We start from the raw sequence: 15736 nt of genomic DNA, 5'->3' as shown, positions 1-15736 counted from the left end.
CGTTCCACTTTTCTCTCTTTAACTGGAACCCTGCAATAAGCGGGAACTTAGCTTGTAGCATCCAGCTCTTCTGGGCTCCGAACCCGGGTCTTTATGTCCCGGCCCTTTGATCCGCACAGACTCATTAAACAACTCCCCCTCCATCCATTTCTTCATCTGCACCTCTGCCAGCCTACCGGTTCTCTGCTTTCTAGCCGTGCCAGTAAAGTAAGCTGCAAGGTCTGGTTTGAGGGAGGAGAGTTGGGGGTAAAATCACACAAATGTTTTTAAGCGCAACCAAGTTTACTGGAAGTTAAAACGCGTTTCCATTAGTGGGCGAACAGATGATGATGATCAGATGATGGATAACAGATGATTCACTCTGTTCTGCTGCGGGGACCGTCGAGATTCTTTACAAGCTTTTCTACCTGTGAAGATTATTATTGATTTACAATCTCATGGTCCATCTGAGGAGATCAGATCAAAACGTTGCATTGCTGAAGACCAAAATTTTAAAAAAAATGCTTCAAAACGATGGTCCACCAATCAGCATCAACATTTCTGTACAGTTTTTCGTCTTAAGAGGCTACTATCAGGATGCAAGTCTGTCCACCGAAGATTTATCTCTTGTTTTTGTGTTTTGCAACACATCAACTAGCGTCATGGAGTCTGACTCAACGATTTGGGAAATTACTTCATCAATGTTTACCGGCCAGGACTTGGCTCTTGATGTGTGAACCAGTCAAAGATGCATCACATGTCCTTTTCCATCAAACTGGTTCCAGAGCTGGTTCTGGTTCACAACTTGTTCAACTTGGAACCAGCTGAGAACCGGTTTGTTTTTCCACAGCTCGGTGCTAAGGGGAGCCACGTCATTACGTCGCTGCAAACGCCAGTTACGTCGCTGCGAAAGTTGCAGCAACAACCAGGTATCTGCTCTAATAGGACTTGGTCCACGTAGCTCCTCCGTGGACACATCTCTAAAAGACAGGTTGTCTCCTCCTCAGACCCATGATGCTTTGCTGCATCCAGATTCATTCTTATCTGAAAATGTCTCCGTCTCCCAGTCTTGCTATTGTCGTTGGTCTTAATAACTCCGCCCCCTCCGCTTATGTAAGCGGTTCTTTCCTCTAGACCAGGGATTCAGGGTCAACCGGTGGTCCGCGGCCCTCTGGTATGGAGCTAGAACAGTCTCATAATTCGCAAATGCACACACCGTTTCACAAATGCACAGGACAAATTTCACAAATGCACAGAACATGTACAGAACAATTCACACGTGCGTAGGACAAGATATACAAATGTATTTTTGATGCACACACAAATATAACCTGATTTACAAATGTTTTTTTGTCTGTGAGCTGCGCTGGATTTGCGTGTGACTTTTGACACTCTCCTGACGTGACCTGATCCACAAATACGTTTTTTTCAACACGGAAGGATCTGCAACCAATCAGATGTCTTCCTTTGTTTCAGCCAATCATAAAAGCTCACCCCACGTGGGGGACGATTTACTCGTAAACCAATCAGATTAAAGGGGCGGATACACCTGCTGTTTGAACTGCGTTAGCCCCATTCGCTTAGAAAAGTGATTCAATATTTCGAGTTGGTGGAGTAAAGATAAATAAACAAGACAGAAACATGGGATGGAGAGGAGATCACTGCTCTGCTTTTCTTGTGATCTCGGTAAAGAAAACAGTGCGATCGGAGATGGTTTGTCGGGCCGTTCAACCAGAGCCGTCGGGAGACTGGAGAGCTCCAAGTCCTGCCGTTGGTTGGTTGCGATATCTGGATCAAACCAGCGACGCACGGAGAATATCATGATGCAATTCCCGTCATTTCCGCTTCTTCTTCCTGTATCCAAATCCTAAACAACAACAATAACAGCAGCACGGCGGATAATCGGACCCGCTGGTACCGTTTTGTTTCTCTGCCCTGTAGTTCGCCTTTTTCAGCATCTTCCAGCGGTGCCTGATCTGGTCTGGCGTTCGTACAAATCCTGCTTCGCGCAACTTTTCGCTCACCTTTTGTAAATCTCACTATCCCAGTACTTTCTACCGTCCACAAATGCAGAAATGTTCATATCTTTCATTACATTTATGAAGTGATTAGTCTCCTCCTGGTCTTGTGTTTCTCCATGTTTATAAGAACTTCCTGGACTCAAAAGACCAAGATTCCTTGCGAAAAGAACATGCGCAGAAAACAAATTCCTGTTCCTTTTGATGGGGAAATCCTGTTAGGATATACAAGACCAAATATTCGGGTTGGAAAAGGAGGAACCCAGGGCTCATATTCAGGTTTTTAAAAACCGGAATATGAGCAAATTCCGGTTATTCAAAGGGGTTATTGGTGTTTACATGGCCGTGCGCAACCGGGTTATTGCTAATATTCTGGTTATAAAAGGGTTATTGACTGCATGGAAACGTAGTCACTGAAACATTTAGGCTTTAAAAAATCTGCTTTGCAAATGTTTAGACGAGAGGGGCCTCGGACCAGATCACTGCCCTGCTACGACGTAAACACTGGAGGGTTTCATGACTCAGCTTCTGGCGAGCTTCATGTCACCACTTTCAGAGCAGCGTAGCAATATGTAGACACACACACACACACACACACACACACACACACACACACACACACGTGGTGTCAGGGGTTGTTTTTCACAGTTTGGGTTGTGACGGTGGAGGCTGATGGGAAATCCAGCTGTGCGCTGCAGCAACGAGCCGCGGCTCTTAGTGGGTTGCGGCGGCGCTAATAAAGACACTCTCCTTTTCAGTGTCGCGGTGGAGCTTTCGTTCGCTCGGGAAATTCCTCCCTCGTGGATGTTGGAGCGTTGCTGTTTTTTACTACTTTTTTTGTGTGATCAACTGTTTATTTTGTTGATGCATACAATTAAATTGAACAGTTATGGACGCAATGTATAGCACCTTTAAATCACCCGTCCCCCCACCCACCCTGTAGCCATCCAACAAGACAACAATTACAGGACAAAACAAGCAAGACAAGAAAAGAAAAACAAAAAATAAATAACAATAATAATAATAATTGATAAATGTTCAGTTCTTTCAGTTTTTCAATGGCATGTCTCCATATTTTTAATTCCCGCACCATGAATTCATGCCACTGAAAGATCCACATGTAAAATGTCCATAAACAGATGAAACCAGTGACATGTTGGTAGATGATGTGGTGTTTCCACCAAGTGGAAAGGCAGTGAGTCCAGTTTTCTGTCCCAGGGAACTCCATACGTTTTCATCGAGGATCTCAGTCTCAGATAAAAGAAGAAACAAGTGCCAGGTAGATTATATTGCTGTTTGATGTCAAGAAATGTATGCAGACCTTCATCTCCATAAAGATCTTTTAAAGTATGGACTCCACAGACAAATGGACAGTTTTTTACTACTTTTGAATTTAGCTCCATATTTCACCTTAAATACTTTTAAAAACTGTCAACCTTGTCTTGTTTTCAGAACAACCTCACCTGTGTGAATTTACACTTATTCCTTCCTTTTTTATAAGTTTATTAACACATTGGACCTAAAATAACACAAAAACATGAGTCGGAAAAACTTCTATAACAAATATTTCTATAGCTTAGATCGAAAACATAAATGGTGAATTTCACACACGAATTTCACACAAATTTAGCAAATTTACACTTTTTACATTAAGATGCAGGAAATGGTTCACGGTTTTTGGATTTTCAGAAGAAAATCAGGCATCAAAATAAGATGCCACACAACTTGTACCACAAAAGACACAATTTCAAAAACGTAAACCGGTCATGTGATTCAATCAATCAATCTTTATTTGTATAGCACATTTAAACAAACAAGAAGAGAGTCGCCGTAGCAACGTGAACGTGTGATGTTTTCTTTTATCGTATTATGTAATTTAAAACATATGAAAGATTCGTTTCATAAAAATATCAGAGCATATATTCTTAATAATAATAATAGATGAATAAATCTATTATTTTACATTTATTTTCATATTTAAATTAGGGTGGGGTAGTTTTTATTTGACTTTTACACAAATATAGACTTAATCCAGACTGGGCTGGCGATGCTACCAACCCAAACACCGGCTCAGTTTTATCCAGACCAGATGTTTTGGTTCCCTCTGGTCCAGATGTTTGACCTCCGCAGCTCAGACCATCACTCTAGTGGAGTAAAACACTGTTGCTTTATGGGAAATAGTTTCATTTCCCCCCTTATGTAACCTGCGTGTTGGTTGTTTCTTGTGGAGTGCCAGGAGTTCAGCTCTCGTGTTTTGGTTCAGGCGTCTCCGCGGGAACGCCGCCGCCGCCGCGCGACGGCGGCCTCTTTCAGATCTCCGGTTTCATGTCAGCAGAATCGCAGGCCGTGCTACATGTTTGGCTTCCCTGTACTCTGCGTCTCCTCAGGTCTCTCACGGCTGGACGTCTCTAATACCGGGGGGCTGAGAGTGTCTGGGTGTTCCTGCTCCGGAGAGCCGTGATGGTTCCCAGTTCCTCCTCCGACCTTCCTCTTCTCGGTCAGGCGAAAACAGAATCTCAGTGTGATTAATGCGGCCGCAGCGCTAAATATAAGCCGCGCCGATGATTCTGGGAAGTCAAGTAACCGCTTTGTGCAGTTATCCGATGCAAAAGTGTAGACACCCCCCCCAACCCCCCAATGCTCCAGCCATGGAAGCAGCTTCGTGAGCTTCTTTATTGGCATCTTCATACTCGCTGTAGGCCTAATGGTGCTTTATCGAAGGTGCCAGTCCTTATATAGATAAAGTGCAGAGAAAATAAAAGTAAGGTTAGTAAAATGTTAAAAAAAGTTCAAAAAAAAAAAAAAGAATAATAAAACAAAAAGAGATGCTAAAGGAAACAATGCAACACAGATTTTCCAATAGTTGACTCGACATGCTGCTGCATGAAATCGGAGGCTGTAGAGGAATTTATATGCAGTTTTTTAACACACTAAAGATTTCTGTGTGATGGTGGTCAGATGTTTGAGGCCTCAGGTTCCAGGATCTGCTCCCGTCTTCGAGCAGATCAATTTGTCGTAGTTTCTACTTCTAGTAGGATATCAATTGTATTGGAAGCATTTTAAAATGAAATTAAACCAAAAGTTCTCCTTCTTCTTGTTTGTGGGTTATCCATAAGGACCAGAAGCAGCCCCACGGCTTTCAGCAGGTTACCTACTGTAAAACGTCAAATAATGGCCGAGTCCCAATTATCCACCCTGTGTAGCAAAATATTTTTCTTATTAAACATAAATAAAAGCCGGGTCAAACATTGTTTTTCCCTGGTGGCCAAAAATATATTCTACCGTATGCAGATGTAGCCTACCTAAATACAAACAAATAACCTTAAACAAACTGAAAAGTGTGACTATTTATTTAATTCTAGAGGGACCTCCCTCATGACGCATTATGAAGTTGAGCGGCTTGTAAAGAGAAAGAAAGAGGTGAGCTCGTAGCCTCTAGCTCTTCGCTCATCTCTTTTCCCTCCTTTTTTTGCCTCTCTCTCTTCCCTTAGCTTGGATACTTAACCAGCGTGCCATACACCGGCGTGAGTTCGGAAGATTATACAAGAGACGGGAGAAGAGTTGTATCAGACCATAGCTAACAATGAGAAGCTGTTTGCGGCTAGCGCTAGCTGGCTAGATCGAAGACCGGCCTTTATTTGTTTTTTTTACGGTAAATTATCGTGAATAAATACCTAATAACGCAAAATAAATGCCCAGACCTTTTTATATGGTGTTTTTTTACGGCAAGTTATCATGAATAAATTCCGTAAAACACCAAATAAACACCCAGGCCTTTATTTGGTGTTTTACGGGAAATTATCGTGAATGAATAACGTAAACCGTTTTATGGTATGCCAACAATTCACAAGAGGAATTTACATAAAAAATAGCATTTTTAAAAGACCATCGTATAAATCTATAACCCGAGCTAACAACGAAGTAACCCCAGATCCTAGAGAACGGACTGTTAATGGAGGCACTAATCCATCACTCTTCGATTAATAAATCTGGACTCTGGACTCACGAGGCCACACAGCTCTGTATCTCTAGCGCCAAGCTCCAACATCTGTGCTCCTTAGAAAACCGAAGCTCTCTCTGTTTTAGATTTCACCAGATGTTAAAGTGATACCTGATCACAGCCATTGACGACTCCCTGGAAGATGATGCTTCCTCACTACCCAGACACCCAGAATGCACAGGGTGTGAAAGCAGCGTTTCTCTCCAGCATCGTGTCAACCTGCTGCTGAGACCTGCGTTTAGCCCGGACCTGCTTCGCCAGGCGTCCTGTAACATCCAGTAATGTTCACGGCTCGGTTTATTTGGGTTGCGGTGCGGCGGCGGCTGCAGGTTCGCACCTGAACACACAGATGTGAACGGACCCAGCTGTGGGGGAACAATGGCTGTTTATGATCAGACGTGGAGACCGGCGCTCGCAGGAACCTGGGCCGCCCCTCCCTCCTCCACCTCTCGGGTCATAAAAAACAGCTTTACATCCTCACTAATTATGCTTTTGTTGTTTTTTTAAATTTTGCATGGAAAAGGCAGTCAACATTTATGGCGCTTTTAAACTAGTACCTACTCAGCGCGACTCGACTCGCCTCCTCCTTGTTTGTTTTTAAACACCCAGATAAAAAGTAGGAGGTTGGAGCGAAGCTGCTGTGACGTATTTGATTGTGTGATCTAAACGGAGAAGACAACAACACTAAAGATGTAGAACCTGGAGGAGATGATAGATGTGCTGCTGGGTCTGTGGCTTGTGTTCCATATCAAGTTGAAAAATGAGAGTGAAAGAAGGTGCAAGCGGCGACACAAAATCTTGTTTGTGTCGGCGCTGCTGAGAAATCAACTGAGAGCCGTGAGCAGTTATGAAGAGACAGAGCTCCTGGTGGATCTGGTCGTTCCTTATCGCCCGTCTAGATCCCTTTTTAATTCTCTCCTCAGCCACCAGGTTTATGAACATCTGCAGAGTTGGATCACCAAACAGACTTTTGCGCTGCCATTGCTGGTCGGATAAAATGAGGAAGCCGCGAGTCGCTCTTGTGCTGACTCACGCTTCCTGATTCAAACGTCTTGACGCCCCCCGACCAATTGGTGGCCTGTAGTGTGATGACATCACAGCCCGACTCAGCCGCTTAGAACCTCGGCAGAATAGATACAGAAAAAGTATCTACTCGGCACGCCTCCACCCGTAGTGAAAAGCGCAAAACGGGGGTGGGTGGAAAAGCGCCATTACAGAAAAGACATTGAGTGCATTTACATGGGAACTTTAATTCCTCTTTAATTCCGAATTAAACTTAAATCCGAAGTAAGTGGCTAGTTTATTCTGATTTTAAATCCGAATAGAATAATTCCCCGATCATGTATACACTCATTCCCTTTAAATTAATTCCGGTCTTTCTGCGCTGCTCGTTCCTTCGCCCGTCTGTCTCCATGACGCTTATATTATTAATAAATAGCTTGGAGGACCTGGAAATAATTTTTAAAAAAGATGGCAGGAAACATAAAAATTGTGAGCTTTTCAATGTTGAGTTTGTTTTTCTTCCGGTAGACGTAACTTCCGGTCCGCCCCTTATCCAATCAGAACCTTCCCAACCCCCAGACCTTAAGAGGAATTGGATAAAGCTGATCAAACGTGTTTTCCATGTAAACCTCAATTCGGAATTAATATTTTCATATAAACTTGAAGGAAAATAGTTTAATTCTGAATTATTTAATTCGAAATAATGAATTCCGAATTAAAAAAAACATCATATAACCGTGGCCATTGTGTTATCCTTTTTAGCGTAGAATAGAGCGTTGTATAGCTTAGAGATTGGCTTTATTTAGAGTGGAGCTGTAAGCTGATTTTAGAATTTTTGTTGTTTTTTAGTTTCCATCTGACTTTGTCTTCTTCTTCTGTCCTCCCCGGTCTCTAATCACGTGTCGTCCGTTGGTTTTAGTTTGCAACGTGTTTCCGTCTCGAGAGCGTTTCTGACTCCCGCCGTGACGGACAGCTGCTTCAGCTTTGACACGCTCCCTCTCTCTTTCACTCATCTTCCTCTTTTTCCTCCCTTCATCATCATTATTGCGTGCTTCCCCCCCCATTATAACCATCAGGCCATGCTTATTTGGCCCCGGCCCCGCTTTGAGGATCAGGTTCCCTGGTAACCCGGTCCGTCTCCACGGTAACTCGGCCCGTCTCTGCAGGAATGCGGCACTTCCCGCTCTTTTTAAGCGGCGCTGCAGGAGCAGATAGAGTTGCACCGACTCTCATAAGCTGCCCCTGTTTGTGCGTTTGAAAGTAGACGAGTGTCGGAGCCGGGTTCATGTGGGGGGAGTTCCTGAGCAGCCGCCGTGCTGGATTATACTTTTTTTTTTTTTACTTTTTTTTTTACTTTTTTTTTTTTACATAATATTCACGTCGTACCAGTAAAAATAACAAATACAGTACATATAAACAAACACAGCAGATAGGGTCATCTACTTCTATTATTACATACATGTACATACATAGTAGCACAACTAAATGCTGGGCGTTTGTTTTTTTTCTTCTTTTGTTTGCCTTGATTTGCTTTGATTTTGACTATATTTATATATACACATATAAATGAGTATTATATCACTGTATTGAACAGTTATTGAAACTCGTCTTGTTATATATAAGAATGTTAGATGTAAGAATGTATGTAAGATTCAGGGGTAGGACTCGATAAGTGTTTACTTCATTCCTACTCCGTTTCGAGCATGTTGGTGGATCCGTGAACTATTATTATATGAAGTGCTGTACATATATATTTGTATTCTGTTTTTTTACTTTTTTGTACGCTTTTTTATCATGCATGTTCGAAATAAAATCATCAAATCAAAATCTAGTACGGGCGGATCGGAGTAGTGGATTTGGTTCTGGTTCCTTTCGCGTCCATAACAGTCTTTCTATGATAATCCCTTGCTCATGTAGCATTTACATCATGTTCTTCCATATATCCTCAGACAGTAAACAGACATCCTTATAACAACCCAAATCCAAGTAATGTCTCCATTTCCTCCAGTACTTGATTCCCTTCGCTGATTAATGTCTGAGGGAGAACGTTAGTTGTTCCATATTGTGGATTTCTTCAACCCTTGTACTGTCTTTGGGTCAAAATGACCTAATTCTCCTGTTCCTTCCTTCCTTCCATCCTTCCTTCCTTCCTTCCTTCCTTCCTTCCTTCCTTCCTTCCTTCCTTCCTTCCTTCCTTCCTTCCTTCCTTCCTTCCTTCCTTCCTTCCTTCCTTCCTTCCTTCCTTCCTTCCTTCCTTCCTTCCTTCCTTCCTTCTTGTTTCCCTTCCTTCCTTCTTTCCTCCTGCTCTCTCCTTCCTTCTTCCCTTCCTTCATTTCTTTCTTTCTTTCTTTCTTTCTTTCTTTCTTTCTTTCTTTCTTTCTTTCTTTCTTTCTTTCTTTCTTCTTTTTTCCCTTCCTTCCTTCTTTCCTCCTGCTCCTTCCTTCTTCCCTTCCTCTTTTCTCCCTTCCTTCCTTCCTTCCTTCTTTTCTCCCTTCCTTCCTTCGTTCTTTCCTTGTTTTCCTCCTTCCTTCCTTCCTTATTTTCTCCCTTCCTTCTTTCTTTCCTTCTTTTTATTCTTCCTTCCTTCCTTCTTTCCTCCCTTCTTCTCTTCCTCCTTCCTTGACCCGAAGACAGCACAAGGGTTAACTATTTCTATCCATTCTGAAATTGTTGGACACTCTTTTTACTGCTTTCTAACAGTATTTTCAGTAAATACTTATCTTATTTGTCCAGCCCAGTTGGTATATTCCCTAAGTAAATCATTTCAAAACTAAAATCCAGCTGTAAATCAATTATTATTCTAATTGCTGTTACTACATCTTCTGTAGCTCAAAGTTTTTCTTAAAATGCTGCAGGGAGTTTAATCTGCTGCTGCGTGCTGGATTATACTTGGTATAAGTGTGTGTGCGCTCGCAGGTGGCGGCGTTGGCTCGACTTTCCAAACAGACACTGACGCAGCCTTTTCCTATAAAAGTCAGAATAGTAAAAGCAGCAGAAGCCGCCCGGCTGTTAGCATCCGCCCTCTTCATCCCTCCGTTCTGTTCAGGTTGGATGCAGCTGATGAAGTGAAAGCAGGAGGGACGTCTGAATGAAGTTCGGAGGAGTCGGGGGTTTAATGACCTCCCTGGGAGTCTGAGCTCAGGGTTCAGAGCCTCCCTGACATGTGGACTGCGTTACGTCTGAGTGGCTTCTGGGAATTATGAAGCAGCTTTCTGTTCCATGTGGTGAAGGATCAGTAACGGCTTCATTCACATGTGACAGAACCTTCGTGGTGGCTGTTTTATCTGTTTCTGACCCGCTCAAACGTATACAGTGTGTGTGTGTGTGTGTGTATGCATGAATGCACGTAGGTGTGTGTATACATACACATATATGTACGTACTGTATATGTATGTATATACATTAGGGGTGTAACGGAACACAAAGATCTCGGTTCGGTACGTACCTCGGTTTTGGGGTCACGGTTCGGTTAGTTTTCGGTTCAGTAAGGGAAAAAAACGAAACAAAAAAAAAACATAAAAGTACGGTTTATACTTTTTAAAATATAAAAAAAATATATATATGTATGTGTGTATATATACTGTATTTTCTGGACTATAAGCCGCTACTTTTTTCATAGGTTTTCAACCGTGCGGCTTATACAAAGGTTTCTATTCTGTGGATTTTTCTTCCACCGCTCAGGGCGCTCTAACCGGAATTAGAATCAAAACTAAGACAAAATAAATGCAAAGAAGAATACGCTACTTCTTCTTTAGCAGATAGAAGTAGGTAGAAGCAGATTTCAAACAGATAAACAGATAAATAAATACTGGTTATTTTCTCTTGGTTCTGTCCCATTTTAATCAGCAAAGTTGCTGCCGTGTTAAAAGACACTGTTAGGAAAGGATCTATTTAGGTACAAACATGTACATCATTTACAGTTCAAAATCATTCTGTACATGTAGTAAATATCTAATCTAACAACATAAATATCTACGGCTTGCATATCTTTTTTTTTTTTTTTAAATAGAGCGGATGCGGCTTATATACAGGTGCAGCTTATAGTCCAGAAAATACGAATGCGCGGAATTTCGTGGCACGATATATTGTTACACCCCTAATTATAGTGTTCTTCCTTACTGGAATATTTGATGGAGGTGGTTCCTGGTCCTTAATCTCCTACTAATATGGGTCTTATTTGGTCCTCAGGTTCGGAGGTCAGCGCTCTCCATCAGAAGACTCTCTCCGTCCTGATGGCCTCAGAGCTGATGGCCCCCGACTCCTCCGACTCCTCCGACTCCTCCGGTACCGTCTCTGGGCCCGGCACCGTCCAGTACCTGCTCAGCCTGGCCCGGGTGGGCCTGGGCGCCGGCGTGGAGTTCCCGGACCTGTGGGAGGTGGAGCCGGCCACGACCCGGCTGCTGCTGGGGCGGCTGCTGCGCTGCCCCCACTACGAGGTGAGGGAGGAGGCCGTGCAGGCCGTCCTGAGGAGGCTGAGGGAGGAGGAAGAGCAGGAGGAGGACGGGAGGAGGAGGAGGCCCGCCTGGCTGGACCGGACCACCGTGGATCAGCTGACCAGCATGGCTCTCCACGAGACGCACCCTCCCTGTCTGGCCAAGGTGAGGTTCACCTGAATGTACGTTAAGCAAGGGATAATGCCCGACGAGGTGTACATTATCAGAAATATATGGATGACGCGGGGGCGTGAGCCATCTGATGCGAACCTCGAAGGGCATTATCCCGCTTACACCATGATCACTTACCAAAAAACATAAATATTAAATCAGAGTTCATGCTTTAAAGGGGACCTATTATGAAAAACACGTTTTTTCTTGTTTTAACATATATAAAATGGTCTCCCCTCACCCTGCCAGCACAGGGGAGACAAAATACCATGACATTCTGCAGGGTCTCTGACCCCCGCCTTACAGAGTCCCCCAGTGTCACGTGACCTTTTTTTGAGCCATTCTGAATCTGCGCCTATGGTGACGTCACCATAGGCGCTCATTTCCATAGGTTCAGCCTCCGCTGCTGAAACCACGCCCACAACCAGCTCTCTCCGCTGCTGGAGCAGTGGTTCCGTCAGCCAGTCGGACGCGGCGCCGCGGATCCGGGTTAAATCATCCAGGTTCCCGGGTGGTTTGGGAGCTGGGTCCTCGGGGATCTGTCCCAGGCTGGACCAGCTTCACTCTCCGAGATTTTCAGCGAAATCTGTCGGTTTGATCACCGGTAACGGGAGATGCGCCGCGGATGCGCTCCGGAGCCGATCTGTGCGCCCGCCGTGGGGTTGCGGCGCCCGTCGCGCAGCATCTGCCGGGCAGATCCGGCTGAAATTCCGCTGGTCAGTCCCCGGGAGTCCCTGCTACCAGTCCAGGCCGGTTCCTGCGGTCCCGGCCGGTCGGAACCGGTCAGATTCCCCCGTTAAAGCCGCGGTGATGCGCGCTGCTCCAGCAGCGCTGCTCCCGGGCGCCCGGCGTGGCTCCGGGGCCAGCGTTCAGCATCCGCCGGGTAGATCCAGCTTAAATAGTGCATAAATGTTATTTATATACAACTCATATTTTATTTTTTTAACAATAAAGTTTCCATTTGTGAAAATTCAGTGTTGTGATAATTTACAGGCTCGGGCTGCTCTGGCGGAGCGAGGTTTATTCTCCTCCCCTGCTACACGTCATTCAGGGAGCCAATCAGCACAGAGCCTCATTATCATACCCCCCCCTTCCCTAAAAATGAGGCGCAGAAAAAGAGGTTAGAAGCGGTAAAACTAGTGACAGGGCCCACAGGCTGGATTTCTGATTTATGTAGAAAAAACAAGCTTTAGATTGTTTTTAAAACATTCAAGGCCTGTTTAAAATATACATTAAATGCCATAATAGGTCACCTTTAATGTGTTTTCAGTTGAAATCATTAGTTTTATAACAGGCCACAGCGGAGCGGCTGAGCGGACTATTTAAAGGGGACCTATTATGGCATCTAATACCTATTTTAAACAGGCCTTGAATATCTTAAAAACAAGCTTTTGATTGTTTTTGCTAAATAAATTAGAAATTCAGCCTCTAAACCATGTCTTTATCATCCCAGTCTCTAACTTCATTATCTATGAGGGATTCTGAGTGGGCGGGGCTATGATAATGAGGCACTGTGCTGATTGGCTGCCTGAATGACGCGATACACCGCTACGAAAAAATGGTGGAAGATCCGGCCGGCGGAGTTAGTTGTGGGCGTGGTTTCACGCATTGGAGGCCAACCGATGTAAATCACATTTTGGTTACGTAACGAAAGGGAGCAGAATCTGAACGACTCGTAGATTCACATCACACTGGAAGGCTCATCCGGACGGCTGTACAGACACTGCAGAATTTGGTTGCTTTCCTCCTCCTCTGAGTTGGCAGGCTGAGGAGAGACCACTTTATATATGTTAAAGCAAGAGAAAACGTGTTTTTCATAATAGGTCCCTTTTAATATGGCCCCGGTTGCCATAGCGCTCACTGGGCTCCCCCCGAGAATTCTGGGAGATCTGAGGTTCTTCTCGACTTCGGCAGAGCAACCATGGCTACATAAATGTTTAGATATCTCACTTTTCCAACAGCACTCCGCTCTATTTGGCCTGGTTTCTTTTCCATAACAATTCAGCACCTGGAGCAGAAGTAGGAGGTTGGAGCGAAGTTGCTGTGACGTATTTGATTGTGTATCTAAACGAAGAAGACAACAACACTAAAGATGTAGAACCTGGAGGAGATGATATATGTGCTGCTGGATCTGTGGCTTGTGTTCCATATCAAGTTAAAAAATGAGAGTGAGAGAAGCTTCAAGTAGTGACGCTTTTTAATGTTTTTAGTTTGTCTCTGCGCTGCTGAAAAGTGCGTTGGTAGCTGAGCAGCTATGAAGTGACAGAACTCCTGGTGGATCTTGTCGTTCCTTATCTCCGTCTAGATCCCTTTTTAATTCTCTCCTCAGCACCAGGTTTATGAACATCTGCACCTCAGAGTTGGATCACCAAACAGACTTCTGCTGCCGTTGCTGGTTGAATAAAATTAACAAGAATCCGTCAGAGTCTCTTTCTCTGATGTCACATCCTGACTCAGACGTCTGACTCCAACCCCCCGACCAATCGGTGGCCTGTAGTGTGATGACATCACAGCCCGACTCAGCCGCTTAGAATTTTGGCAGAATAGGTACACGTTAGACCCCTAGTGGGAAAGAACCAAACCGAGCCGGGCTGAGTAGGTACTAGGCCTGTGTTGAAAAAATCGATTTCCCAATTCTAAATCGATTCTCATATTAATTCCTTAAAATCGATTCATATGTCTAAAGATCGATTTTTTTTATTTTTTTTTTTTGGGGGGGGGGGGGGGTTTGGGTTGTTTTTTTTTTTAAAAAAGGAATGTTTTGTTGGACACCAGAATAACTGGTGCCATGTTTTTGCCTTTTAATGTGTTTAAAGGTGTGAAAACATTAAAATGTTAGGTTATAATTGCATAAATTGTCTATATTTCATTACTTTATATACTGTCTTGGGGTTACATTTGCAAAAAATGCTAAAAACCAAATGCTCAAAAATTAAAAACCAAAATAGACCGAAAATGGAACAAATAAAAACGGAATGTGGGAAAAAATAAAACCGATTTCATCCGTCTCTGTTTGCTGCCCTGGATCTGTTTGGTAATTCTGACCCACGATGTTTCTGAAAGCAGTTCTATCAGCATTCTGGGAGGTGATTGGTCCTTACAGCATCATTAGCTGCCAATACTTGCTGTTTAATCTCAATATAATACTAGTAGTAATATTTTGCATAACTACAGTCATATAATTCATGCAACAGCTCAAAAAACTGTTTTATTAACACTAACCCAAATCAATATCGGAATCGAATCGGATCGAATCAAATCTTGATAATCGATTCTGAATCTTAAGAATCGGAATCGAATCGATTCTTGACATTTGAATCGATCCCTAGCCCTAGTAGGTACTAGTGGAAAAGCGCCAATAGACTCCTCCATAAGGATGACTGATGTCTGAGAGAGTTACGGCTTGAGGTTTAAGTCAGTGGCGAGGAAAAGTATGTGAACCGTTGGGAATGAACCAGTTTCATCCGGCGGAGGAACGCGAGGCGCTTCAACTCATTACGTTTTAAGTGATCCGTAATTGATCCCGGCTGTACGGCAGCAAAGTGAGCCTGAATGATGCTGCTGCCTCCGCCGTGCCTCCCCACCGGGACGGTGCTCTGATGTGGACCCATGTGGAGAACCCAGGATTCCTCCCAGACAGTTGGTTAGGCTGATTGATGCCGAAGGACTTTGAGGGGTTGCTTTGTATCCATTTTTCAGATCTCAGCTCTCGATCGCTCCTTGTGAGAGTCATGGTTCCCATTAGGGTCGTCCTCTGAAGTCCAAACTCCAACTGTCTCTCATCGGTCCAAGCTTCATAACTTAGCTCCATCTGGCTACGTTTCAGGGGTGTTGAAATGATCTGACAAAAAAGATCTTGTTTGCAGTTTCCATCTGGTAGGTGTTTGAGACGAGTTTAAAGAAGAAATGATAACCAGACTGGCTACAGCACAGAAATAAGTGAAGTGATTCATGAGATTTAATTCTAGATCAAGGAACAAGGAAACAAACCCATAAAACAAAGAGGGTGTTCCTTGATCCTAGCAGGGTGTGTTGAAACAAAGAGAGGTAAAAACTAAGGAGAAACACACTTTCATGATAAATTTAAGAATATAACTGAGCTCCCATTTCCAGGTCCAGGAGTGTTTTCACAC

At 43.8% G+C, this 15736-nt stretch overlaps 1 protein-coding gene across 2 annotated transcripts in view; it reads left to right on the top strand.

Annotated features, from left to right (window-relative positions):
* thada (THADA armadillo repeat containing) overlaps positions 1-15736 on the top strand; it is a 154561-nt gene that overhangs the window by 114496 nt on the left and 24329 nt on the right. For both annotated transcript variants that reach the window (XM_061745696.1, XM_061745695.1), the window contains exon 31: positions 11188-11597. In XM_061745696.1, coding sequence (XP_061601680.1) covers positions 11188-11597 — 410 coding nt within the window. The remainder of the gene's footprint in view (positions 1-11187; positions 11598-15736) is intronic.

Source organism: Cololabis saira, chromosome 17 (genome assembly GCF_033807715.1).
Source record: "Cololabis saira isolate AMF1-May2022 chromosome 17, fColSai1.1, whole genome shotgun sequence".
Classification (NCBI taxonomy): domain Eukaryota; kingdom Metazoa; phylum Chordata; class Actinopteri; order Beloniformes; family Belonidae; genus Cololabis; species Cololabis saira.
Note: the sequence above shows the minus strand (reverse complement) of the source record. Positions and strands in the feature narration are given on the sequence as shown.